Source organism: Balaenoptera physalus (genome assembly GCF_965194825.1).
Source record: "Balaenoptera physalus genome assembly, chromosome: 18".
Taxonomy (NCBI): domain Eukaryota; kingdom Metazoa; phylum Chordata; class Mammalia; order Artiodactyla; family Balaenopteridae; genus Balaenoptera; species Balaenoptera physalus.
This window is the reverse complement of record NC_138899.1, coordinates 5,416,862-5,444,741: the sequence shown is the minus strand read 5'-3', so window position 1 is coordinate 5,444,741 and position 27,880 is coordinate 5,416,862. Positions and strand designations below refer to the sequence as shown.

Sequence of the window (27,880 nt, the reverse complement as noted above, 5' to 3'; positions counted from 1 at the left end):
GTAATGCTGTTGTCGTAGTTTGTTGTGTCAGCATGAACTGGGTATCTGTAAAACAGCCGTTAAATATTAATTCTCAAGTATATTTAAAGTACATATAAATCCTATGTTGAAAGTGAAAAGAAATATACAGCATAGTCCTAGGATTTCTAGATTGTTGACCATCAAAAAGTAAACCACCCTCTTTTAAGACTTAACAGAACTTTAAAAAAAATTGCTTCAACATACGAATTTAAGACTTTACTTTATTCAGCAAAATCATTTATTTACACAATGGGGAATGCTGGTTTGATTTCGTCAATGAAATAAAAACAAGTTGAACAGAGACAATACTGAACTGTATATATATTTTGTATCAGAGCTGACCAACTGTTTCCTTACCTGTGTCAGGAACATCAAGAGTAACAGTATCACGAGGACACTGGTTAACAATACACCACAAAGGTCCAGTAACACCCTGGGCGCTTCCAATGCAATTACCAACTTTTTCTTTTTTTATAAATATATAAAAAAACAAAAAGTCAGCAAAACCAGCATTATGATGTAGTAAACAGAGTATAACTCTGAAGTCAGTGGGTCAGTAAAAACCTTATCAGACCATCCATAGTTTACAAAGTGATCTGCTCTTCTTCAGATCACTAATACAGAATCCAACAGGTGAAAAAATATCGCTTTTTGGAAGATAACAATGATCTGATAAGGATTTGACTTAATGGACATTAAAGGGAAGGAGGGAAAAAAAAGGAATTGCAGAGCATAGCCCCTATTAGAACAAGCTAACTTTCCAGATTTTCCAAATTAAAAAAACAAAAACAAAACAAAACAAAAAAAAAACCACTTCAACATGAAGCTACCATACAAAGTTTTTCCATTTTTCTTTGTAAAAAGTTCAGAGTTTGCAATTTAATCCTGGGTTTTTAATGAGAAGGACAGTTTTGGCCTGGACTTCCCCTTGCCCAGGATAATTTTTTGTTCTTCTTTTTGTTGACGCTGTCGCTCTTGTTCTAGTTTCATCCTTTCCTCATGAATCTTTCTTTGTTCTTCAACAATTCTCAACTGTTCTTCAGCCTGAAAGGTAAAAGTAAAAAATTAGAATTTCATGTCTTCTATTAGTAATATTCCAGAAACTGGGTGACAAATTCATCAACAGGAGCACACAAAAGTATATGTTTAAAAAATCTTGCCTAAGATCACACAGAAAGTATCAGGAAAAAATACCTAGGAATTAGAAAAGAACTCCTTATTAATTATTCCAACATTTTCTGATTTTGTTTTTTATGAAAAATATATGAATAAATTGTAGGAAAGCACTTGAACATTGTGAAAATGAAAAGAAGTTTCTACAAATCATGTCGAGCTCAGTATACATTTTTGCCCTATTACCTATTTTTATTTTAGCTACACCCTCGGTGCACCAGATTAACAAACTGTCAATTATGAATCAAGGCATGAATTTTTCAGAGTATGTTATTATTACCAATTATTATAACTAAATTTATAATTAGAAAGGCATACAAAAATTATAGACAAAAATCCTCAACGGAGCTACATTATATTGTCAATATACAACCATGAAATAATAAGTTTTTTTCTGGAGAGAAAAATGATACCTTTTTGACCTGGCTAACTATAAAATGCTATCTAATTTCAAATAGATACCAATAAAATTCCTGCAATGCCTCTGACTCCTTCACAACTCCTTCAGTCTCAAGCAACCAACTTCCTTCCTGTGTTCTCTACAGAAGATTTCCCCTCTGTACCAAGAAAATTCAGGTCATTCTCACGAGCTCCGTCCTCATCAAGTTGCTCCTTCTCCCCAAAGATTCCATGTCCACTCCCTTAATTCTCAACCAGCTGTAATTTTACTCCTCTCCCAGGGGACATTAGGAAGTGTGTGGTTGATTGTCACAACGGGCGGTGTCGTGTGTATAGTGTGCGTGTGTGCGCATGTGTGTGCCATGTGTGCGTGTGCCATGTGTGTGGTGTGCTTCGTGTGTCGTGTGCGTGTGGGTGCGTGTGGTGTGTGTGCCGTGTCTCCTGTGTGTGCGGCGTGTGTGTGGCGTGTGCGTGCCATGTGTGCCTCGTGTGGCGTGCGCATGTCGTGTGGCGTTTGCGCGTCGTTTGTGTCGTGTGTGCATTGTCGTGTGCGTGCGAGTGTGTGCATGTGGCGCATGTGTGTGCCGTGTGTGTCGTGTGTGTGGGTGGTGTTCCTGGCACCCAGTGGGCAGAGAACAGGCCGCCAGACGTCCTACAAGGCACAGGACAGCCCCCCTCCCCGACAACAAAGAATTATCTAACTCCGAAGATGAACAGTGCCAAGGTTTAGGAAACCTGCTCTAACCCTTGACTTTTAAATCTCAGCTATCATCAGAGTTGTCCTTTTCCCCCCCATCTGACCTTGATCTTAAAATACGCACTGCATCCTTCGAATGCCTTATTTCCATTCAAAGTCAAATTTTAAAAATTCATTGCTTCCATCTCCATTATTCTACTGAAATTGTTTTCTAGATGGTCAAAAACTAACAATAAGTTTAGTGGCCTTTCCCTTTACTCATTCTTCTGTTCACTTGAACTTGTCTTTTAAAAATTTTCTCTCCTCCCATCAATGAAACACTAAGGTTCAAAAGGTTAAGGTCCTCCACGGATAGGTTATTCTTTTCAGGAATACTAAAAGTCAATGTGACTGAATTATAGGCTTTACGGCAGAAGATGGAAAAGGTAACAAATTCTGGTATTCAGCTTAATAAAACGTTTAAATTTTATCCTGTAGGTAAAAAAAACCCAACCCAACTTTTAAATACGTAAGTCACACCAGAAAGAGGTTTGTTTTACTTTAAGATGGAGGCCGGTGGGGCGGGGAGCAAGTAAGGGGAAGGATAATGACCCTAAAAGGTTGAAGACAGTGGGCCAAATCCCCTGTTACCGAGTACGGCCAGAGGTGAAGAAGACCCAAAACTGAAGAAGCGGGAATTAGGTGGGCAGGCAAGATGGGCAAGTGGATTTTCACAAACTTCTGTATCTTTGTATTCTCATAAGGTGGAAACCCAACGGAGAGCTAAAGTACCTCTCCCATACCTTTCTCCTAAGCTACATTTCCAGCTGGCTGATGAACATCCAACTGGGAAACCTCTTCAATACCTTCAAAACTCAACATGTTCAAGATTTAAATTCTTCAAGCCTAATCCTAAAAGGAACCAGCCCTTTCTAGCCTCCCTATTGCCACGCATCTAGTATAGCTTATTTCCCCTCCTCCCTCTTCCTTTGACACAACCAAACAGCTCTCAGATTTGTCAATTCTCCCCTTATATCCTCTCTTCCTTTATATTCTCTCCCCTAGAGCTCTGTCCCTTCCCTCTGCCACCGTGCCAGTTCAGGGCCCCAGATCCCCCGCAGACCTAAAATGCTCTTGTCTCCAGTCTCTGCCCTTCAGTCCACCCTACACAGTGCCGCTGGCTTCACCCTTCCTGGGCACTGTGCTCTCCTGCCCTCAGACTTCCAATGATTTCCACTGTGCACAGACATGGCCTAACTTCCTGGATTAGCGTACTATTTATGACTTCCCATATCCTTTCTCTCTTGCCCCCCACCCCCAGCTCAGCTCACGCCATTCTTTCCTACGACAATCCTACCTGTGTGTCAAAGTCCATTGCAAATCACCATTCTCTTGTTTAGACTTTCACTGATAATTACAAGAGAAATAATCATCTGCTTCTGATCACATTAGTAAATTCATATGCAAATTTATCCAGTTTTAATAAATCATCCCACATTTGGGGTAAGAGCATGGCACATGCAACTGAATCAAGACATAATAAAGACTCTTAGGGGGCACACTTGTGCTTTGAAAACTCTTTCCAGGATAAACACCCCAGACTCACTTTTCCATAAAGTTCTAACTCAGCCCCTAGGAAAGCAGATTAGAAAGAAGCTTGGGGGCTAAAGGGTTTGAACATCACAACCTCAACCCATTTGAGAAATTTATGAAAACTACTTTGGCACTATCCACCCCAAACTACATTTCACAGTACTTTTATATCCAGCAATTTAATTTTCTAGATTTTATACTATAAACATACTTGCATACATGCAAAATTGAACAAGTTTATTCCAACATGGTTTGTAAAAGACTGGAAAAACCCAAATATTCATCAATATGGACTATTAAATACATTATGGTATATAAAAGAAAATACTGTGTAGCTGTTAAATCTTGAATCATGTGATATTACCTAATCAAAAAATTAAACAAGATTTAAAAAGTAACTTCCTTCAGAGACAGAAAATACTATTTCTACTGCACTGAAATTATCTTTAGATTTGAGTGAAGAAAAAGGTTCAGTTTCATTGAAGTCTACAAATACAGGAGACAAAAGCGTGTCTATGTGTATAGAGGGAGAGCTGTAATCAACCAGGCCTTATAGCTGACAGTGTTATCCCCAGTGCTAAGCATATAGTGCCTATTACAAGTACCTGACAATGGAATGGTTTTTAAAAATGAAATCAAGCAGGTCTTTCCCGTCTTTATGTATAAATATTTGTATTTTGTTCTATTACAGCTTTAAACTAAGCATATTCAATTACACCTTGGCAAAAAAAAAAAAGATGATGGATTTTCACTAAACTTATCACGGTAATCATATGTAAGTCAAATCTTTATGCTATACAGTGCTGTTATGTTAATTATATCTCAATAAAACTGCAGAAAATAAGAATAACAAAAAAACACATTTTCAAGTAAAAAGAATGATGCAGATACAAGTGTCTTTACTTTATGTAAAAAAACATGTATCCTAAAATGTGACCTGTAATAAGTTTTTAACAATTCTAATACATCAGGGGAGGACTCCCTATTTGTAAAACTAACACTCATAAGGCTTTTGTAAAACAAAGAAGAATTTTATGACATGCATAGTTGGTCTTTAAGTTTCAGTACTTCAATAATCCTGGGAAAATCTTTTTTTTGACCCTTACTATATATATAAAGAGTGGCTCTAATACCAATGACAATAACAATGAAATGATCACAGAGTAACTATATCACAGGGTAATTACGAGACGAAATAAGATAATTATGAGAGAACACACTGTAAAGTGCAATACTTTATAAATGCTGGAAATTACCTTTTAAACCAAACAAAAAATATCTGAGGGCCTAAGTACAGTGACCAGAGAAGGAAAACAATTATTTTAGCTCTAAAGTAAGAAAACTGGGGCTTCCCTGGTGGTGCACTGGTTAAGAATCCGCCTGCCAATGCAGGGGACACGAGTTTGAGCCCTGGTCCGGGAAGATCCCACATGCCGCGGAGCAACTAAGCCTGTGCGCTACAACTACTGAGCCTGCGCTCTAGAGCCCGTGAGCCACAACTACCGAAGCCCGCGCGCCCTAGGGCCCGTGCTCCGCAACAAGAGAAGCCACAGCAATGAGAAGCCCACGCACCGCAACAAAGAGTAGCCCCCGCTCACCGCAACTACAGAAAGCCCGCGCGCAGCAATGAAGACCCAACGCAGCCAAAAATAAATAAATAAATAAATAAAAAATAAAACAAGAAAACTATGTTGAACTGAAAGTGACAAAAACTTTTTCAACTGGAAGTTAATGAATGTCTTGGTAAACTGATAAATCTTGACAATAAAAGTAAATTTTATATATAAAAAAAAACAGGCTAGTTGAGAAAAACCAAACCCGTCTCTCATTTTAATACAGTGGCTTTCAAGTGATGAAAAACTGTCTTATCCATCTGTAAGCGTGCTATGACTCTACACCTTACTTGCTAGGTATTCTTCTAAAGCGTTGCCTCCCACCTCCCTCTGCAGTTAACTGTCTGATAGGCTGCCTTGTTCCTGATGATCCCATCTGCTGGCACATATACACTGTTCCTCTCCCCTCATTTCAAATGTATGCAAAAGAAAGCATTATTCCAAATGGGGGGAGGGTATGCACATTCGTATTCATACAGGTGAACAACACTAAATTCTCCTACAAGGCTAATGTGGTGGACATCAGGGAGGCCAAAGAGAAAGGTAACACACCCACCATACTAGAGCCATTACAGTGGGGCAGTCCTTCCCAGCCACTACACCCAGGACCCTGTTTGGTCTCAAAAAGGCTTTCAACCTTGCACCCCACGCAAAAAGAATGACTGCTGAGATGAAATACACAAGAGCAAAACATACTATTATAGTAGAAGGGTCTACTTAACCCCCTTCCCAGTATCTTTTGTCTCCCCCTCCCACTTTACCTAGAGGTCCTACTGCTTTTTTAAAAATTACTCTTTTCTAAGCATTCTCCTTACATTGTCTATAATTTTAGATCAAGGTCCTTAGCAGCAGTTTCTTCAGCAAATGGTGATGCTGAAATCTACTACTCTCTCTACGTGGAATATGTATGAATTTTTACCCCCCAAAAAATCTAAAGATAGAAATATTTATCAGGAGTGACTACTGGGATGATGGGAAAAAGTAAAAAATCTTACACTTAGGAATCATGCCCCTACTCGGAAATGTGAATTTCTGCATTTTAACCTCCCAAAACATACCTCAGGTTTCACTCTGCCATTCTGCAATTTTGTTTCTTTAATGCACCCTCCCCTCCATAACAAGTATAATGTATGCCTCCTTTTAGATAAACAATGAGTAAAAAAAATATTAAAAAGAAATTTAATGTAATTAGTTTTGACCCTAATACATGATGTTATTCATGTACAAGGTTAAAAAAAGAAAATAACAAAGAAGGACTGAAAAAAGCAATTCCCTCTTTTCCCCCAGGGGCCATGGCAATTTAGTTATTCTGATAGTTACCTCCTTAGGATATACACTAACTATCATTACAGGATATCATTAGCTACTCATCTAAAGAGAAATCATACCACCACACTCCTTCTAGCCCCCCTTCTTCTCAATTTACTTTAATTCCCCTTTGTTACCTTTATAACAAATGTATTTTTGAAACTTCCAACATTAGATAATATCTCCTGCAATTCCATTTTACTTAAAGTACAAACAATTGCTTCAAGAAGGAACTGACTGATAGTTGAGCTTGGTTTGGAAAGAACATTGGGTACAAAACTCCCTGCCTTCCAGACCTCTGGAGAGAGTGCTCTGTGTTACTGCCAAAAGAGAAATCTGATACCTTCAGGATTTTACCGTTCACGTCCTATAAATTTCACAAAAAAACTGTACTCTTCTAGATGTGGTTCTTTTAATCTTCTGTAGCCTAAATTCTCTGTTCTTTTACTCAGTTCTTTTGTTTATCTTATTCAGTATTCATTCCTTTTTGTGAAAGTTTTCCTTAAATGCCTGGTGATCCTTGGCTCTTAGCACGATTACATCAGGTCTTCCCTGGTTCCCACAATAGACTTTTACCTTCCTTCCTTTTTCCTCTTCTCCCTCCCTCTGTACACCCTTATCACTCACCAAGTTCAACTATTCTCTCGTTACTGTTTCTACTCCCACCTAATCAAGTGCCCACCTTTTTCACTGACCTCAGTGGCTTTCTTGTTTCTAGTCTCCATTCTTCACACCACCCCACACAACGTCAATACATTAATGTCCAGAAAGTTTTAAAAAAATTGTTGCCAAGAATACATTAACATCATTAAATCAGCTTTCTACCTTATCAACTGGGAACAAGCCTCTCAATGATTTAAAATCCTTACCTAATTTGCCCACTCTTTCAAATTAAAATATTTAATTGACATTTACATTTGATGCCATACCATATTTTCCTATCTCTTAAAATGTATAAATGTCATTACTAGCCATCCTAAGTACTGTGCTGTTTCAACTTACATAATACACTCACTCTAGCATAAATGCCCCATTCTCTTTCCAACTATGTTAGTTTCCTGTAGCCACTGTAACAAATTACCACAAACTGGATAGCTTAAAACAGCAGAAGTTTATTCTGAAGGCAAGAAGTCCAAAATCAGTATCACTGCAACAAAATCAAGGTGTTGATATTCCAGGGCCACATTCCTTCGGCCAGTACCTTCATATCTCTGTTCTGACTTCATATCACCTTTTCCTATGTTAGTGGAGTCTGAAAGCCTTTCATCATTAGGTCTTCTCTCCCTTTCAGTCCATGTTGGCAGTGTTTCTGCTGATATAACATCCTCAGAAACACTGTAGGTCTCCCATGTATATCACTAGACCACTAGACAACAGGCCACTAGACCTGGTTCTTCCACAGGTCTTTTCTGGATAATCTCATCTAATCCTGGCTTTTGCTAAAATGGCTGAGGTAACCTATGAGTCACAGGCATAAACTCTTCAGCATTAGCAAAAGGATGTCCAATCATACCCTTAGCCTTCTTTCCAGAACAAGTTTTTCTAATAGTGAATCTAATTTTAGCATCTTCTGCACTCTAAATAGGCTAAAATTTTCCCCAAACAGCAAGTTCTCATTTATTTTACTTCTTGGTTCTTTCCTCAATTACTCTCCTTTTGCATTTTACATAAACATTGAGAAGAAAGCAGACTGCACTTTACTCAGAAATATCTTCAGCTATATATGAACCTCACAGCTTAGATAAGCTCTGCCTTTCACACAACGGCAGGACACAGCTCAGCTGGGTGTTCTTCCGCTATACAACAAGGAATTCCTTCCCTCCAGTTTGCATAACATGCTTTCACTTTCTTCCTAACCCTAACCAGAAGTGCCTTTTTAAAAAAGGGATTTCCTTCTTTATTTTTGGCTGTGTTGGGTCTCAGTTGCAGCACATGGGCTCCAGAGTGCGTGGGCTCTGTAGTTGCGGCACACGGGCTCTCTAGTTGCTGCGAGTGGGCTTAGCTGCCCTGCGACATGTCGGATCTTAGTTAGTTACCCAACCAGGGATCAAACTCGCGTCCCCTGTATTGCAAGGTGGATTCTTAACCACTGGACCACCAGGGAAGTCCCCAGAAGTGCCTTTAAAGTCCATATTCCTACTAACAGTCTAGGCATTTTCTATCATGTACCTCAAAATTCTTCCAGCCTCTACCCACTGTCCAATACCAAAAACACGTACACATTTTTAGGAAACAAGTTAGCACAAACGAGGTAGGCTCAAAACAGCACAAGATCATTCTGCGGGCCGGAAGTCCGCAATCAGGATTACTGGACCTAAAGCAAGGTGTCAGCAGGGGTTGTGCTCCCTCTCCAGGATCTAAGGGAGTCTGTTCCTTGCTCCTTCCGACTCCTGGTGGCTAAGAGGATTCCTCGTCTTCTGACCACATCACTCCAGTCTTCAAGGCCAGTAGCTTCAAATCTCTCTCTGTTCTGTCTTAGGCTTCTCCTGTGTGTATTTTGTGGTAGAATCTCCTTCCATCTCCCTCTTATAAGGATACATGTAAAGGCACTTAGGGCACAGTAATAATCCAGGATAAACTCCCCACCTCAAGATCCTTAACTTATTCACATCTGTGTAGACTCTTTAACTGTCATATAAGGTAACACTCGCAGGTTCTAGGGATCAGAACATGGATATCTTTTTTGGGGGGCAGGAGACATTTTTCTGTCTACTACACAAACATTAAAAAATTCTTTCTTACATCTCCCTAAGAACTCTTTTCAGAGCTATCTCTTAATTGCAAAGTGAGATCTGGTTTACTTGAAACTTAAGTATGCGGAATACATTTCATATATAGTCAACTTGTAAACATGGTACTATCTTTTCATCTCTCAAACTGGTGAGATACCACGTGCTACATAGCACAATGAGCACATTAAATCTCCCTAACTGGCAAGGAAAAAGGGGAAAGTTATTTCAATATTAAAGAGAGGAAATATACTATAGACCCAGAATTTCAGGGGACAGTTTGAGGGGTCTTTTTTCCTACTGACATAACCTCCTAGAACATTTCATTCCATGGCAACACCTACCACCTTCATTTAGTCCGTTTCCCATTCTGAATAAATAAGATTCATATACATTTCAGAGTAGTATCTGGGCTTTTCCCAGACGCATCACTAAAAACTGTGTGAAGAAGAGGACTTTGAAAAATTTTAAGTACTACTTTTAACATTTTAAAGAAAATTAAAATTCTCCATCGTACTAACAACAGCCTTTCAAATGTTTGATGATAGCTGTGCAATGCCAATACTAACCCAAGAACTAGGAACCAATCTGCCAAAAAGCCAAGTCAAGCCAATCCACATTTGGATTAATTTTTGTTTGATTTTATAAATCAAATACGTATGTTCGTTAATATTTTCTTGCCTCCTTATGGACAGATAAAATCAAGTATCTTTTTTTTTTTTTTTTATAACACTACATCAGTATATTATTTATTTATATATCTTTTTGGGCTGTGTTGGGTCTTTGTTTCTGTGCAAGGGCCCCCCCCTAGCTGCGGCAAGCGGGGGTCACTCTTCATCGCTGTGCGTGGGCCTCTCACCATCGCGGCCTCTCCTGTTGCAAAGCACAGGCTCCAGACGCGCAGGCTCAGTAATTGTGGCTCACGGGCCCAGTTGCTCCGCGGCATGTGGGATCTTCCCAGACCAGGGCTCGAACCCGTGTCCCCTGCATTGGCAGGCAGACTCCCAACCACTGCGCCACCAGGGAAGCCCAAAATCTAGTATCTTGATAAACAACTTGGAACTAAAATGAGCAAAAACTACTCTTGGTCTAGACCACTTAACATTTATCATATATGAGAGTCCATATGGCTTAGCTAATCTGTTCCTTATTACAGTCATTACTGGGAGCAATCTTTGAAGTTTTGTCATGAGGGCTTACTTAAAAGTGAGTCTAAGCGTGGCTTAAATTTACTTTCTTTACTAGTTATTCTTACCTGATCATAACGGTGATACACATTACTTGTAAAAAAAAAAAAAAAAAAAAAAAGTAGAAACTGGAGAAAAGTATAAAATTACTTATAGGCTTACCAATTAGAGATAACTATTCTCAGTACTTGGCATATTTTTCTATTAATGTACAAATATACATTTCAAATTAGGAAAATCATAATGTATATGTTAAGTTTTGTATTTAGCTACTTTCCCTGTATTATCAGATGCTTTTTGACTACAGAAAAATCCACTGTATGTGTTATAATTTATCTAAAAACCTGGGCAATTTTCACTATTCAAATAAGGGGAAAACATTTTTGTGTGTGAATTGATTTGTATTGGATTCAGTTTCCATTAGGTAAGTTCTTAGGAGCAGAATTAAAATTTAAGGTTCCTGGTATATACTGATTTATTGTTATTTTCTAAAATGGTCACATCCATTTAAACTTCCAGGATAGAGCACTATATAAAGGGTCTCTTTATACCATATTCTTGCCAACACTTGGTACTAACAGGGGAAAAAAAAAGTCTTTTCAAATTTGGTACGTAGTATTAGAGAAAAAGGAAAAGAGAGGGGTCATTTCTTTGCTTTCCCATTAAGGTTGGGATTTATTTTCAGGAATTTATGACAGCTACTTTTCATTTTACTTGTGTGAAATTACCTCTTTTACATCTCGAAGGAGTTTTTTTTTTCTTTTCCCCTTTCAGGAAGTTGGTCTCCTTTATTGATTTACAAGAGATCATTGTGTTATTCTTTCATGGTTATAGACAAGAAATCTCCCCCAGGGTATATTCTTTTCCAACCTGTCTAATCTGCTTTCAAAACCTGAACTTCTGACTACACATAAAGTGGGTTTGCTACAACTACTACTGCTTATCCCAAGAGATCCCACACATTCTTGCTTTTTTTCTAATTCTACTTCCCTAAAGGTCTCTGCCCTTCTTCATTTCCTCACCCTCTTGTCCTCACCCTAAATTCAATTTCTAACTGTCCATCAAGGTCCAGAGCAAGGGTATCTCCTCCAGGAAGGTTCCCAGGGCAATTATGTCAGTTACCCCATGTAACTCATACCACTTACCAAATAGTTCCATATCATTAGCTGACTTTTCTTGGGAGTTGTCCTTGTCTCCACAATTAATACACTAAAGCCTTTAAGAGAACTTAACATCTTGGCTACTTTTATCTCCAAATTGCTTTTTATTCATATGTCTATTATTTTAACAAGACTTTCAATATATTCTATGTAGTATTTCTTAGTGTAAATACTAGGAAACGTGTATAAACATTAAAGATTAAAGAACTGTGCTCAAAATTGAGAGGAAGGGGAAAGGATGATAAAAATGAGAAAAACTGCAATAGTGTGCCTTGCATGTTTATACAGTAACATTTTCTTGTCTCTTCCTACACAAAGGGTACTCTACTTTCCCTGCAACAACATGGCCACCAATAGAACCAAATAAAAATTAATTCTCTCCAACAGGAACAATAATTTTTTATGCTTCCAACGTTACTGAATACAAGAAGCAAATTAGTTATGTCCAGATTTTTACCAATTTTCCTCAAATTCAAGCTTCTTTTTCCCTAAGATACCTTTTCACTGAAGTTTTATTGATAACATGCAGTCAGAGCAGCGTCACCGCACAGTCTAGTAATACGAAGTCAAACTCAAGGGTTCTAGAGCAGTGCTACTCTAAGTATGGCCCATGGACCAACGACAGTGCAAACTGTAACTGATCCACAATAAGATATGCAGAAGCCAAGAATAAGCATTTTAGAAACTTCTATAGCAATCTGACCTCATTTTTCTAATAATTCATCTTAACTGTATTTTGCAAAAGTAGAGGTCTGAGACAAACTGGGATTAAAAGACAAAAACAAAATCTGGGCAACTTTACCACCACTTGAAAAGCACTGCTTTAGAATATGCTTTGCTAATCTTCTATTTTTATGGTTCGTTTGGGTACACAAAGAAGGTTATTAGAGGAACATAAGGAGGCCAAGCTGTCCCTAGGCACTCAGACAGCTACCCCGGGGTCAGAAGGGATCAAGACTTTGGCAGGGTATATACCAAGTTTAGAACCTTTGCTCTAGAAGTCACAATCTGGCGTTTCAGGACATCCGCAAACTGAACTCCCTCTATACAGTCTCTTACACCACGTTCTAAGAGGAATTCTATCCCACGTACTGGGTAATTTTGCTTCAATGTTTCTAGCAGCAACTATACTGTTCATCTCTCCTGCAAATATCCATGGCCTACAAACAAGACTATATCTACCTTTCAAAGCTCAACCTTCAAAACTAAAATTAAGATGCACACTTCCCATCTTACTTTCTCTCGCACTTGCACTGAGATGTTCTCCTTATGTGGAATCACTTGGAAAAAAAAAGCATTATCACATATGTATTAATCAGCATGTATTGATACATCTTATTATGACCTCTCACCCACCTCATATCCATGGTGCTTCTTCCACCTAAGCAGACTTTAAGGTCTCTTCATTGGTAAAGCACGAGCAGGTCTTCCCCTTTCCTTGGGGCTTTCACAGTAACCACGACAGTGATACTAAGAATCCCTTGCGTCATGCTCAGTAAGCTGTTTAGGGTTATTTCTAGTTTGGCTCTTATCTGGGGCAGATTATCTTTTACAAGATCATACTCTAGAACCAACTGCTGGTGGTTTTAACTTTCACATTCTTATTCACTAAAAAACAATTATTTACAGTCCTCCTTCACCAACCCCCCCAGTGGGATCCACTGTTAATTACTTAGATCCTCCCAGATCTTTTTCTGTGCCTTTATAAATACAGTCACAGAATTTGTTTTTTCTGAAGCACTTAACTGGAGCTTACATCTTGCTTTCCTCCCCCAGTCAAGAGTATGACTTAGCAGCAAATGTCTTCCTATGGCTGCATTATTCTCAACACATTTCTAACTAGACAAAACTTGTCTATAACCAAGAGTCCCTCTAGGGTCATGTCTTCATTCCCAGGCAGTAAATACCACTAATCCTCATTCATCCTAAGTAAATTTCCCTCTATCTCTGATTTATATTCCTACTTTGAAGTAGAATTCCTATATGCCATCTTCATAAGGAAAAGAAAAATTTCCCTTACAATGTCTGCCTATCCTTCATTTTTTATTTATATCCATAGTCCTTTAATTCTAGCTTTCTTTCTCATCATACTGAGAATGCTTCAAAATATATTCATACTCTTAACTGGGAAAACCCTACTACACCAAAAATTTTATCTATTTTTAAATTCTATTTTAAATGTTAGTATATGCTACAAACAAACAAATAGAAGTACTAAAATACAGAATGGGAAAGAAAAATAGAAGCGATATGTATTCATTTTTCTATTTAAAAAATTTACTGCAATATTCTTATACTGACTTCTTTATTAAAATGTAAAAATTATATCTCCTTTTACACCTGTATCTCATATTATAATTATTTAAGTCTCTGTGTTCCTTGTTAGATTATAAACATGAAATATGAAAAAAATTTATTAATCTGGTATACTTACTATCAAATATATACTCTCTACTTATTCTGTCTAGTAATTGGTAACAAAGCAACTAATGCCAAGTGAAATGCTGCATAGTAGTAGGCTTAATTAAGAACCTTCAAGTTTTTGTTTTTGTTTTTTTAGGTACAGAAGAAATTAGGGATGGAGATAGTACAATTTCCCCTAGGAAACCTGTTTTAAACCACTGTGAATTTTGGAATTTTCTCCAGATTAATCAGAATCTCTGGCTTGCCCCAAGCAGATTCCTCTAGAAGATAGTAGCTAAAATCTAGTCAACTTGCAGCACTATTTACAATAGCCAGGTCATGGAAGCAACCTAAATGCCCATCAACAGACGAATGGATAAAGAAGATGTGGTACATATATACAATGGAATATTACTCAGCCATAAAAAGGAACGAAATTGAGTCATTTGTTGAGACGTGGATGGATCTAGAGACTGTCATACAGAGTGAAGTAAGTCAGAAAGAGAAAAACAAATATCATATATTAATGCATGTATGTGGAACCTAGAAAAATGGTACAGATGAGCCAGTTTGCAGGGCAGAGGTTGAGACACAGATGTAGAGAATGGACATATGGACACCAAGGGGGGAAAACTGCAGTGAGGTGGGGATGGTGGTGTGCTGAATTGGGCGATTGGGATTGACATGTATACACTGATGTGTATAAAATTGATGCCTAAAAAGAACCTGCAGTATAAAAAAACAAACAAAACAACTAATACTAAACTTTCATTGGGTTATTTGTATGGAAATATGTTAATATAAATGTTTCAGACATTACATGAAATTTCTAAAAATCTTATATTTGTATTTGTATGGAAATATGTATGGAAATATGTTAATATAAATGTTTCAGACATTACATGAAATTTCTAAAAATCTTATATTTGTATTTGTATGGAAATATGTATGGAAATATGTTAATATAAATGTTTCAGACATTACATGAAATTTCTAAAAATCTTAAAAAAAAAAAAAAAAAATCTAGTCAACTATTCCTACTCTTCCCTCAAATCCCTTAAAATAGTCCCGAGAACTCTAAAACATTTTTCATGAATGCTTTATACATACCAGTTTGGCTTGTGCTTCTGCAATTTTTCGGTTATTCTCTTCTAGTATTCGCTCTAGCTCCTCACGTTTTGCACGTTCTTCCTCCTAAAGGGGAGGACATGTTAAGATGTTAGAAAAATAAATTTTTTTTTATTGATGAAATATTTACTAATCTTCCTCTGAACTTTTTTGATCTGACTAAACAGGGTAGCTTTATAGCTACCTTCTGTCTGACAAACGATAAACTGCGCAGCCACTAAAACTTGTTTCTAGTACTAAATTTAAATCATCCCTCCCAGTCCAAACAGCAACCAACTAAACCCTCCCTAATGACAGTTTCCTGGCAATTATTACTAATACTTTAATATCACACAAATCAACAAGGACAACTACAAAACTGGATAGTATCTACCAAATTAAAAAACAATATATAAAATATAAATAAAGTGAACATTTGTCTCACCAATTATGGATACCTACGCATTCTTTACCTATACTCCTTTAATCAGCATTAAAAGTTGGATATTTACTGTCTTGTCCAGTGTCCTGCAGAGTGTGCTCCTCGGCTGCCATACGCGCCAGCTTCCTCTTTAAAATGATTTGTACTGTTAGCTTGGCAATACCTGCATCAGCAGCTCAACCATTTATAAAGAAACAACATACAAGGAAGGCTGAGCTGAGGAATGCAGATGTTTATGGTAAGAAGGAACAAAAAATGTAATTCATCATTCCTAAGGCAAACAATTAATAAGAAAAATACATTTACTGTTAGTGAAAAATACAAATGGTAATCCATACTTCATGGAACTAAGGGCTTCTTCCATGGGGAGAATGGACTTAACATTCAGATGTTGACAATTTCTAAAGGCAGCTTGTCATCTACAATCTGAACTGAAATTCAGGAATCCAGGGGGTGCATGGTCACGAAATAAAATTCTGTAATTTATTTTTTCTTGGAGAATTTAATGAGATTTTATAATGCAAACTATATGAAGATTGCTTGATGGTTTGGGCAGTGTTCAGATCACAGCATACATATTCAAATGATTTTAATATTTGGAAAGACTGTCAGAGGGTTGTGTCCGTGTAAAAAAAAAAATTGTTAATATGAAACAAAAAGCAAATGAAGAGAAAAAAATCTTCCTATGATTAATAACTCGCTACAAGACAGCACCATTACTCCAAAAGTATCTTCATTATTAAAGGCACTAACAAAAATTTCATATACCCAATGGCACAGAGTTTGTGATATCCACCAAATATAGACATGTATATCTAGTTAAAGACAGCACAAGGGAAAATGCATTTGAAAAGCTAAGCTTACTGGGAAACAAGAGATTTAATAAGATGTCAACTTGTCCACAATAATGCCAAGATTAAAAATGACAATGAGTCACATATTTTGAGTCAAACATTGAACTTCAAGAAAATATAACCACGGGATTTCCTATGGCACACACCAATGGAATTCACAGTCACTATGCAAACTATGTTGAGGGACACTCAGTGCTGTAAAGTAATTTGCCTTGAGCGTTCCAGTGACTTTCAATAAGTTTTAGGATCCTGGAGTAATCAGTGCAAATAAGCCATAAAGCTTCAGTAGCAAATTACTGTCTCACAGAAAGACATTTTCAACTTCTGCTCCAGCTGCTGATAAAACAAATCATGTGTTTAGCTTGACTCCAGACAAGGACAACCTGTTCCTTCATAACTCTCTAGAGAAAAAAAGGAGTTGTTAGTAGATACTAAAAAAGTGGACGAATAATCTGGACATTTTTCCTAAAAAGACCTTTGAAACACATTAGGAAAATGGAGGGCCTTATGATCAGAACGCTAGAATTAGTCCGTTGTGTTGAGGCAGGATTTGGGGTAGGGGGGTGAGGGATAAAAGAAGGAAAAAAAGAAGAGCAAGAAAACCTACTTATCAAAAGCAGGTGCTATCACTCAATGTTAGGCCCTGCTCTTTTTAATCTGAATGAAGGCAAAAAGCCTCTCACAGTCTAGGCAATAAGAGAGATAAACAGAAAAGAAGAACACGTAACCACAGGTGGATTTTTAACCTTTTCCCTTTACCACTCCCTGTCTCCCCCCACCCTCCCAAAAAAAGAATGTAAGTCCTGCAGCCATGGCAAAAGTTTCAAACACTTCTCAAATATGTAAGCCAGCTCCATTAAATCAAAAAGTATCCTTGGATAGTTTTATGAAAATAGCTTTTAAATATCAGTCAGCACATCTGAATAGGCTAAAAAATTAACTTTCGCAGCAATGTTAAGTTTAGATGAGAAAGGAATTGGTCTGCATTCCATCTCTTTCTGAACTGCGCAGGAGGCACACCCGACACTGAAAGTTTTGCCATGGACTGTCTCTACTTTCCAAACGACCGAGCGTTACCTCTCTGGCTTTTTGCGCTGCAAGCTCAGCTTGTCTCTGTCGCTCGAGTTCTTCGAGCAACTGCTTTTCCATGATGCGCTTGGCCTCCTCGACCCTTCGGAGCACTTCTCGCTCAATCTCGTCCTTCCTTTTCTCCAATTCTTCCTCCACCCTTTTTGCCACCAATTCTTCCACTCTTCGTGCTGTTTCTTCCTCGATGAGTTTTTCTTCTATTTCCTGCTGCCGACTAGCAAACAAAGTGGGGAAAGGACTTAGATAATGTAAGAAATAAACCTAAGAATTGAAATAAAACTAGCTGTGAGTCTGTAAAACACTGAATCTGCTTACGTATTTCTAAGATTTTACAACTCATTTTCATGTAATATTCAAGGAAATGATAGATACCAAAAGATTAAGTGATACAGAAATTCAAATAAATATAAAATCATGGTTTTTTTCTTTTGTCACTTTCTAAAGTAAATACAGAAAGACTAGTATATACAAAGAGCTTATTAATGCAGTAGTTTTAGGAACTGTAGAGTGAATCTGAAACAGGAAATCTACTTTCATTACCAGCTTCATAAGCAAAGGACAAGCTATTAAATTTATGATTTGCTCATCTGTCAATCCATTCAGTCTAAGGGTTGAGCTACAGAGAAGTCAGGAGAAACTATGATGTAGCAAGCAGTTCAGACCAGCTAAATTCATTCTCCCCTCCCCCACCCCAAGCAAGATCAGAATAAAGACAGACTCAAAGAAATTAAGACTGCTAAAGCAACATACTGAAGTTTTTAGCAAAAATACAGACAAACTTATTCAGGTTCTAAACTTTTACACTTTACTGCACCTTTTCTTTCGTTAACTGACTTTCAATTCAAAGCTCTTCTAGATATGGGAAAGTGGATGAAATATATTAGTATCACTTCTAAAAAGTTCAGTGAAGCATGATATTGTTTAATTATTTTAATCCCATTTAGGTATTATAAATGAACTTATTCACTCAAAATGAAATTCTGTGCTGAAGATATTGACATTTATCAAGGCACTATAGTCGAAACCTTGCACATTTTATACCAATGATCTCCAATATGAGAGCCACTAGCCACATGTGTCTAGTTTGAAGATTAGTAAGAAGAAAAGCTATAAAAGATCTCAAGTATTTTTATTTGATTACATGTTAAAATGACAGTATTTTGAGACAGATTGGGAATGTATTAAAATTAATTTCACTAGTTCCTTTTTAATGTGGCTCACACTGTATTTCTCTTGAACGGCATTATTTGAGACAATAATTTGTGCTGGAATGAATGCAGAGACTCTGAAAATATACCTAAATCCTAAGAGGTCAATCTATTAATGCTGCATATTTCTCACAATCCACAAAATTAAACAAAATCTGTAACCCTTCTATCTTTTGATGACTCATATATATGTATGAGAATCATTCAATTTATCTGTTTAGTAAGGACTTTACAGTTTCTAAGTGACCTTTAAACACCCAATCCACTTCAACTCAACTCTACTTTGGGGGGGGTGATTCAATTCCCACTGAAGTGCTTTCATTCTCAACTCCTGTTATTTATTCACAGTGTTACCATACTGACACCAGTGTATCTAATATTCTTTTTTTAAAATAATTAATTAATTAATTTTATTTTTTTTGGCTGTGTTGGGTCTTCGTTTCTGTGTGAGGGCTTTCTCTAGTTGCGGCGAGCGGGGGCCACTCTTCATCGCAGTGCGCGGGCCTCTCACTGTCGCAGCCTCTCTTGTTGCAGAGCACAGGCTCCAGACGCGCAGGCTCAGTAGTTGTGGCTCACGGGCCCAGTTGCTCTGCGGCATGTGGGATCTTCCCAGACCAGGGCTCGAACCTGTGTCCCCTGCACTGGCAGGCAGATTCTCAACCACTGCACCACCAGGGAAGTCCCTCTAATATTCTGATTCATATCTGTTTCTGCATTTATCATCTCTACATATTTCTGTCAGGGAGATAGTAACTACTTGAGAAGTCATAATTTCTGTTAGGTTCTAGATATCTGCAATAACCATTCTGAAGACTCTGTTGCTTGTTTCTTAAATATCTCCTCCCCAACGCTAAATTATTGGTGATTTTCACTGGGGGAAAAAAACCCCACAAAAGCCTAACATGTACTCTCTATCTATACTCCTTTTCCTTTTTTAACTTTGAATAAAATATAGTATTAGGGTAGTTTCAATAAGCCTTTACCTATAGCAGCTTAGTAAAAGAGAAGAGATATCCACCCCAACACTAGAAATGAATGGCCAGGAATACCTAAAAGAAATCAGGCAGCAATTTCAATGGAAATTAAACTACATTCCAAATATAAAAATATTGTTTCTCTACTTCATCCAAAGAGAAAGACAGAAATACGAAATGAAACAAGCAAGCTAACAACTGCTGAACCTGGATGACAGCTGTATGAGGATTAATACCCTATTTTGCTGAATTGGAAAGCTTTCATGACACGAAGTTTCAGAAGCGTACACACACCCCCCCACGCTTTCTTCTGTTAGTTGGTTCTTATAAAATTAGTAAATGTAGCGATGTCTACAAAGAAACCTCATTTTAAAATTTCAAAAATGGTACAACTCTTAAAGCAGAACACTGTAAACCAAGTTCCAGTTAAAACTTTCCACACAAAGTAAAAGATGAGGGAAAAGAATGGGATAAGGCTTTGGGTTAGTGTATCAGTAGAAAAGCTGCCTAATTAACTCAGGAATTTGGCAAAGGTGGAAGACACTTGGTACATGCTCAGGGTTTCTGTCAGGCAAACAGTCCCTAAAGGACAGCAATATGGCACAACGGCCAGTGGGACCACACCTCCACAGATCTGGTCAGCAAGGAGAAAACGAGCTCGCATCAATCCGGTTTCTTACTTACAGCAGAAGCCAGGTCAGCATGCTGTCAGCTCCCTGTGTCTCTGCTCCCACTGGCGGACGCCAAACCAGAGAGGCCGCGTGACAGGCCGCACAGGGTGACAAGCAGTGCAGGCAACAGGCGGCTGCTGCTAAGGGTCCGTTCTAAGTACGGCTCAGCAGTTCTCCAGCCTAAAGGGGAGGGCAAGCGGGAACTCCCAAGCCCAGCTGAAGCCCACAGGGTGAGAAGTGGCCTTGCGGAGTTTCTTACAAGGCTGCTCGTCCCCCTCTGTTCCTGAGGGAACCACGGGGCACCCCCAGGACTGTCATTAAGCCTTGCTGCTGCGCCCTACACAAGGAGACAGGCAAGGCCAGGGCACCAGAGCAGAGCTGTTCCCCTACAAGCACGATCAAGGATGTAATTTTTGTTGTCGCTGTTATTTTTGGTAAGGTTAAAACTGCTACTTCAGCACTCAGAAAAAAATTTAAATCAATTTTTAGATCCAGTGCTGAAAAAGTTAAGAGCCGGATATTGCTTTAATCCCCTTCCCCCCACACACCAGGATCCAGAAAACCAAGGGCACACGAACAACAGAATTAAGTACTTGAGAGATATGACAAGTCTTTATTGAACAACCTACTATGCACTAGATGCTGTGCTAGAAACCTGAAGCCCGCTAATACCTACTAATAGAGCCTATACTTCTGTGACTCTGTTCTACAGCTAAATATAAGTATTAACATACATGATAAGTAAAACTTCTCCGCCTGTTTCAGCAATCTCTGTATCCCTGTCTTTCTTCTTTTGTCTGTCTTTTCCCACAAAAGCACAAACATATAATGTATAGAAATGAATGAAACTTAGTACAACATAGCTCTCCTCTACCAGTTAGCCGAAGGAGGGTGGGAGGGGTAGGCGGCTCTTAAAATTAAAAAAAGTTCATTCTTATTGATGACAAACTTATTATCATAATCAATGATAAGGCAGCTACTGGGCTAACTTTCTTAAGAGGCCCTGAAACTTTCTCAGAAAAGAAAAAAAAAACCCAACAACCCATTTTTGCCACTAGTATCTTAGGAGAGATCCGTCATCTAAAATGACTGCCTAGCCATTCCTTAAAACTGCTGTCATAGGAGTTGTCACTCTCTTGATATTCTTCTCTCTCTCTAATCTTTTCCTCAGGCTCCTCTGCTGAATCCATCCCCTTGCTGAGAATCTGTGAGGGCTTCCCTGATGGTGCAGCGGTTGGGAGTCCGCCTGCCAATGCAGGGGACACGGGTTTCAGCCCTGGTCCGGGAAGATCCCACATGCTGCGGAGCAACTCAGCCCGTGCGCCACAACTACTGAGCCCACGTGCCACAACTACTGAAGCCCGCGTGCCTGGAGCCCGTGCTCTGCAACGGGAGAGGCCACCGCAATGAGAAGCCTGCCTGCCACAAGCAAGAGTGGCCCCTGCTCGCTGCAACTAGAGAAAGCCCACGTGCAGCAGCGGAGACCCAACACAACCAAAAACAAAACAATCTCTGACACTGATGAAAGGGTTGAATGAAAATCTTGAAGTTTTTCAATAGATAAGAGTAGGTCCTCATTTTCTCCATGCTCTCAGAACGCTAATCACAATCAACTTTAAAATGGCAACTATTAAACAGCAAGGGCCCATCGTTAAATGCCAGTGTGACTTTGCACAGAGCATCGGTTAATATTATTTTTAAGTCTTTGAAATGTACAAACTCAACCCTAGGAGTGTCCTTCTAGGAACTGCTTCATAATATTAGCAAACAGTATTTACTCAGTACCGAACAGACACCAACTACTCTGCCAAAAGCTTGACACTCCACGGCATCATGTGCATCTCTGATCGCTCCTGAGGCTAAACAGGTGACTGAGGGGTGGCCCTCAACCTAGGCAACTCCAAAGATAACGATCTTAAGCATGCTACTACCCTGCACTGTTTCTCCACGACAAACATTAAAGGCAAAAGGTATGCACAAAAATTTAGCTACCAAAATAATTACCTAAAAAATTGATAAAATTCTTACCAACATCAGCTTGATCTTATGCCCTAATGTTTTGTCTCAAAGCCCTAACCTCCCTGAGGTACGTAGTTCCAATATAATGAATTTGCTCTCACAATGAGCATTCTTCTAAGAATCACTCACACAGATCCCAGTTCACTTTAGACACTCTGATTTAGAAGGCTCTCGATCTGCCATGCAGCTGAACACCAAGTATATGCGAACCTAGATACCACAGGCTACAGTAAGTTACTATGCCATTAATATTATCCTGATGTGCTGCAAGTCATTTTCAGCCACTCATTTTTTCCAACAGTTATTACAACAGGCATAAAGAGTCTCAAAATAATACATATGAAAAATGGTAAGGGTGCCGAGGAGGAAAGAGAGCGCAACACTGAATGACTGGGACATAAGGAGGAGAAAGAAATCTTTTAAACTGAATTTTCAACCACAGGAATGAACTTTTCAAAAGTGAGGGAAAAAATTTTTTTTTAATTTTAAGGTCTGCCTTTTATTGCATCAAGATTTTAACTTGTAAGATCACTTCTTAAAATCACCACGTTCAATCTGCCTACATGTAAAAAAATTAAACAACATTATTTACTGAGTCTCATTACATACATGCCAAGTATCACCTAAGTACTTTTAATCTTCACAATAAGCAAAACAGGTATCTCCATTTTACAGATAAGAAATCAAGCTCACAGGTAGGTAGTTTATTCAAGGCCTCAGACTTGTAAATGGCAAAACAATCTGGTTTCCAACCTTGAGGAGACTTTCTAATCGGTTAAGCCCAAGAGATTTTAACTCTGCTGTCTCTCTCCATCTCACACTGGACCTCTAGAAGGTACACTTGACAGTGCGTGTTCCTGTGGTACCTTCTCTGCTCTCTGCTCCACCACGCGCTTGTCTCCCTCTGTCCAGCTGTACATCCAGACATTCCCTAAGGTTCCTTCAGTCCCATGAACCAACTGCTCTTCTCCCTCCACTCTGCCTGGGCCATTCTATCTACTCTCAAGGTTTCCCCCAGGCTTCAGTCCCCTGTATCAACCTTGGATGAACTCACTATATCCAGAATCTAGTGCCTACACTGGAAGTGCCAAGTCCAGGTTTCTGACATTTTAACTAGTGTTTGCCCGACAGCAGTTACTTAAACATTTGGTGGCTGAGATGCAATAGCCACAATATAAACACGAGAGCCAAAACAATGCTTTATTTCCCTTACGTTTCACATCCAATTTTATTTGCCCTAAATGCTTCTTAAATCTGCCCCTCTTTTCCATTCCAACAACTGCTCCCTCACTACTCCTATGTGGACTTACTGTAACTTTCAATCCTACACAGCAGTACATGCTCCGTTTAAAAACAAAACTACAATCCCACGCCATTTGCCTGCTTAAAACCCTTCTGGTTTCTATGATGAAATCCAAGCTCCTTAGTACGGCAAGACCCTTCCCATGATTCCCAGCCTCTACCTACCTCTCCAGCCACTCCATGACTTGAATACTTACAGAAATTCATGTTCCAGTCAATATTCACCTCTTTACTCCACCTAAGACCATACTGCACCCCTCCCTTTATTCTGCGAGGGGGCTCCCTCCCTTGGTCCACATGTATCCTCCTATGCTTAGCCTGACAGAATCCTATTTTTACCTGCCACTCACTCCTGAGAAGCACTACGGTGTTTACCCATCCAGAATGCTTCCTTTTTACAGTCACATCACTATCACTGAATTTACCACACTGTATTATTATCTACCTACCTGTCTTCAAGCTAGATCGAGACCTTGGTGGGGTCAATCATCTTCAGATTAACAGCTCCTAACATAGTGTCTGGCACTTATTAAAATGCTCCATAAGTATCAGTTGAATGAACTAACCAACAGGATTTGTAAATAGACAACTACTTCTGCCCATTCCCATGACTGCAAAACCTAGATCTTTCAATCGTCTCCTCTGCATTATTAGGCATTAGACCGTACTAAGTAGTGCCTACTGCACAACACGCAGGAATTCAGCGTACAGGTGGCTGCTGGCTCCGCCCCCTCCTCCCTTCATAAATGCTAACGGCAGTGTGCTTCCTCTATCAACTTGGGACAATATAACTGCTCTATTTTCTCATTTCATCCCTGGATTTCTTCTCTGCTATTCGTGTGTAGCTTGCTAAATGCTTCTATCTATTCCTTGCATACCAAGTTTCCTTTCACTCTTCCCAAGTTTCAGCTCTCTAATGAATGGCAAATCATTACTCTTTGGAGGTATCCTTTGTTTTCACATGCAAATACTATCTCAGAATTATCTTAAGTAATTTTTTAAAATGTTCATCTGTTGACAGTTATTTGAGAGCTACATCCTCACAGTTAAGGATCTTGTTCCAGACCAAAAAAACTGGATTCTATATAATCAAGGTTTCTTGTGACACAATTATTCGTACTCGGTGTTCATACTTCCCACCGACAGTTCTAAGTAAAGGAAAAATGCAAGCGTTGTGCATGTTTTAAAGAAACGCAGTGAAAGAGCTCTCCAGGTACTGTTTCCTCCAGTAATAGTAAGTTTTCCAGTCCCCTACCTCTTTATGATTTCCTTTCAGAAACAAGCTTTGCTGGAACATAACACAAACTACACTGCAGAAAGACTGAAAACACCTACACAGTTCAGTACTCATACATCTGTCTCAGGAAAATTCTACATTCAGTAACTCTCCTGCCTTACGAGCACTTTCTAAACATGCACTGAAGAACTGAGGAACATGGCTGGTTCAACAGGGAGAGTTCGCAAATCTACCTTTCAACGTGGCTTTGGGAAAGAATACCCAGCCCATCAGAGTACCAGGGTCTTGAACCAAAACAGAACTCTACCCTTTAAAACCAAAATTTCATTCGTTTGGAATCATTTGCACCTACTCTTAGACCAAAAGGTACTTGAGAGGTGACTCTTCTGCACGTGATCAATGCAAAAGTAAAAGCGAATATTCTATCTTCTGAACAGCACGTATATTCCACAAAGGGAAACGAGTTACAGTCTTGCACCGAAGTGTGCTACGGAGACCTACAGACCATAACTAATACAGAGTGAAAAGACGGAGTAGGCTTCGATTGGCTACACAGGTGAACTCAAGCGTCAAGATTCATTTACCTCACTGCACACTTAAGCTGCTCGCATTCTGTTTTTACACCTCAGAAAACAAAACGAGCAGGCCCGAGACAGGAAAAGCGACCGCGACGTCTCTAACAGCAGGAGTGCACTAAAGTAAAAGGACTTGTTTTGGGTGCGTGTACGTGTCAACCACCTGAAGCGGTTCACCTCCGAGAATCCCTGTCCCGCGTTCAGGGTGCAAGGCGAGAACGCTCTTCGGCAGGGGGCCCGCCAACGTCCTCCGTCCCCATCCCGGGGCCAGCTTGCTCCTCACCCTCCAACCCCACACGGAACTCCACCCCCTACTTCCGGGACGCTCCTCCTCCTCTCGCGCCAAAATGCTTGCTCTGCTCCAAGCCCTTCCAGCTCCATCCCCACTACTGCCCTTGCCAGCCAACTCGTGGGTCTGTCCTGCCCCAGGCTTCCCTTACGCCAGGGGTGCAGCCGCTCGGGGCCGCTCCCTGCGACCCCGCTCACCTCCTTCACTCCCCCCGGGCCCAATCAGCTCCCCTCTCCCCGCCACCCCGCACCCGCCGCCGCCTCCCCGGCTCCCGGCCCCTCCCCCCGCGGGCGCTCACATTTTTCGCTGCCGCTCGAACTCTGCTTTCTTCTCCTCCTCCTCTCGCTTCTGCTTCTCGTCCAGGCTGCTGCGCTTGCTCACCGTGCGCCCGAAGATGTCGATGCGGTCGGGCGGGGACGAGGCGCGCTCCCGGTCCCGCTCGCGCCGGGAAACGGCCGTGTTTGTGGAGCGCGAGCGGGACCGCGACTCCCGCCGCCGGTTCCGTTTACTTTCCCGGGACTTGGAGCGCTTTCGCACGCGCTCCTTGTCCCGAGACCGCGACCGGGACCGGCTCCGCTTCTTGTTGTGTTTGCTGCTCTTGGTGTGTTTGGAGCGGGACGAGCTCCGGCTCCGAGACCGGCCCATCCTTCCGGGCGACGCTGGGACTAACCGCTGGCTTCGGGCCCCGCACGTGCCCGGCTGTCCTCGCCTCCGCTTCCGGAAGCGGGCTGGCAATCTTGTCGAGGCCGGGGGAAGGAGAGCTATCAGCGAGCTGACTTTCTGCCTCCCCCTGAGGCCGACGGCCGCCACGAAGGCCGCCTCCAACGACAAGGCCGCAACGCCAGGAATTGCTAAGATGGCAGCCGCGGCTGCACCGGCCGCCCCTCCCACAAGGCCCCGCGCGCAACGCGCCGTCACGCGAGCCCCGCCCCCTGACGCTTCGTGCGGAAGGCGTGACGAGCGCTTCCGAGCGCGCTCGGCTCTTTCCGCCAGCCTCGAGCCGGCGTGTCGCGCGGGCGCGGGAGTCCTTCGCCTCAGCTCTAGAGCACTTTTTGCTTTCTGGTAAGATGCTGACACCGTAAGCATGTACTTGTCCCGTTTTGGTGCGAATGAAATCGTGCCTCGGTACCAACTTCCTGACTGCATTGTATCCTAGGAACTGGTTTGGTCAGGCAGGCCAAAATGGTGTCAGAGAGACCCTGGGCAGATCACTTGCCTCTCTGAGCTGAGCTCCCTCGTTTGCGCAGTGGAGACACCAGACACCACGCTTTATGACGTGATTGTGAAGCTCACAGGGTACAAAGGAGACTGAGATACATGGAAGCCAGTGCTTATGTAGGGCTTCAACGGCCGAGTGCGAAAACTCATGCCTCCGTTTTAAACCTGAGTTCAGTAAAAGGCTTAAAACTCAAGGGAGAGAAGCAGAGGGAAAACTAGCAATTTTCCTTTTGAAAAAGCAATAACCTGTTAAAAATAAAAATATTTTATCCGCAACAGCATCAAAAACTATAAAATAATTGGGAGTAAAGTTTAACGAGTTACAAGATCCTGATGATGAAATCCCTTGCCCTTTGTTGAAAGGCAGAAACAAGACCAGAGAAAATGAAAAACCTGCCATATCTGTGGATGAGAAATCAGTACCAAAAATATGCCAATTCTTCCCAAGGCAAATTTGAAAATTAGCACAATTCCCATCAGAATGCCAGATTCTCTTGAGGATGAGTGAGAACTGACTAATTTTAAATTTTGAAGGGAAGATCACATGGTTGTGAATGATGAAGAAAACCTTGAAGGGAACTCTTTGGCGGTCCAGTGGTTAGGACTCCACACTTTCACTGTGGAGTCCTAAAA

At 40.3% G+C, this 27,880-nt stretch overlaps 1 protein-coding gene across 3 annotated transcripts; it reads right to left on the bottom strand.

The window, feature by feature from the left end:
- Positions 1-225: 225 nt before the first annotated feature.
- On the bottom strand, positions 226-26,952 carry ARGLU1 (arginine and glutamate rich 1). 3 transcript variants are annotated; one of them, XM_082435272.1, is made up of 4 exons: positions 26,328-26,937; positions 17,743-17,968; positions 15,373-15,456; positions 226-1,065 (listed from the first exon to the last, which is right to left on the bottom strand). In XM_082435272.1, the coding sequence occupies exons 1-4, from the start codon at positions 26,672-26,674 to the stop codon at positions 901-903; spliced, it is 822 nt and encodes a 273-aa protein (XP_082291398.1). In that variant the 5' UTR covers positions 26,675-26,937; the 3' UTR covers positions 226-900. The 3 variants fall into 3 exon arrangements, 2 of the variants coding, with proteins under 2 accessions (XP_082291398.1, XP_082291399.1); XM_082435273.1 differs by lacking the exon at positions 226-1,065 and adding an exon at positions 15,815-15,939 and having other exon boundaries at positions 26,328-26,952; XR_014256261.1 differs by lacking the exon at positions 226-1,065 and having other exon boundaries at positions 15,372-15,456; positions 15,882-17,968; positions 26,328-26,950.
- Positions 26,953-27,880: the final 928 nt, after the last annotated feature.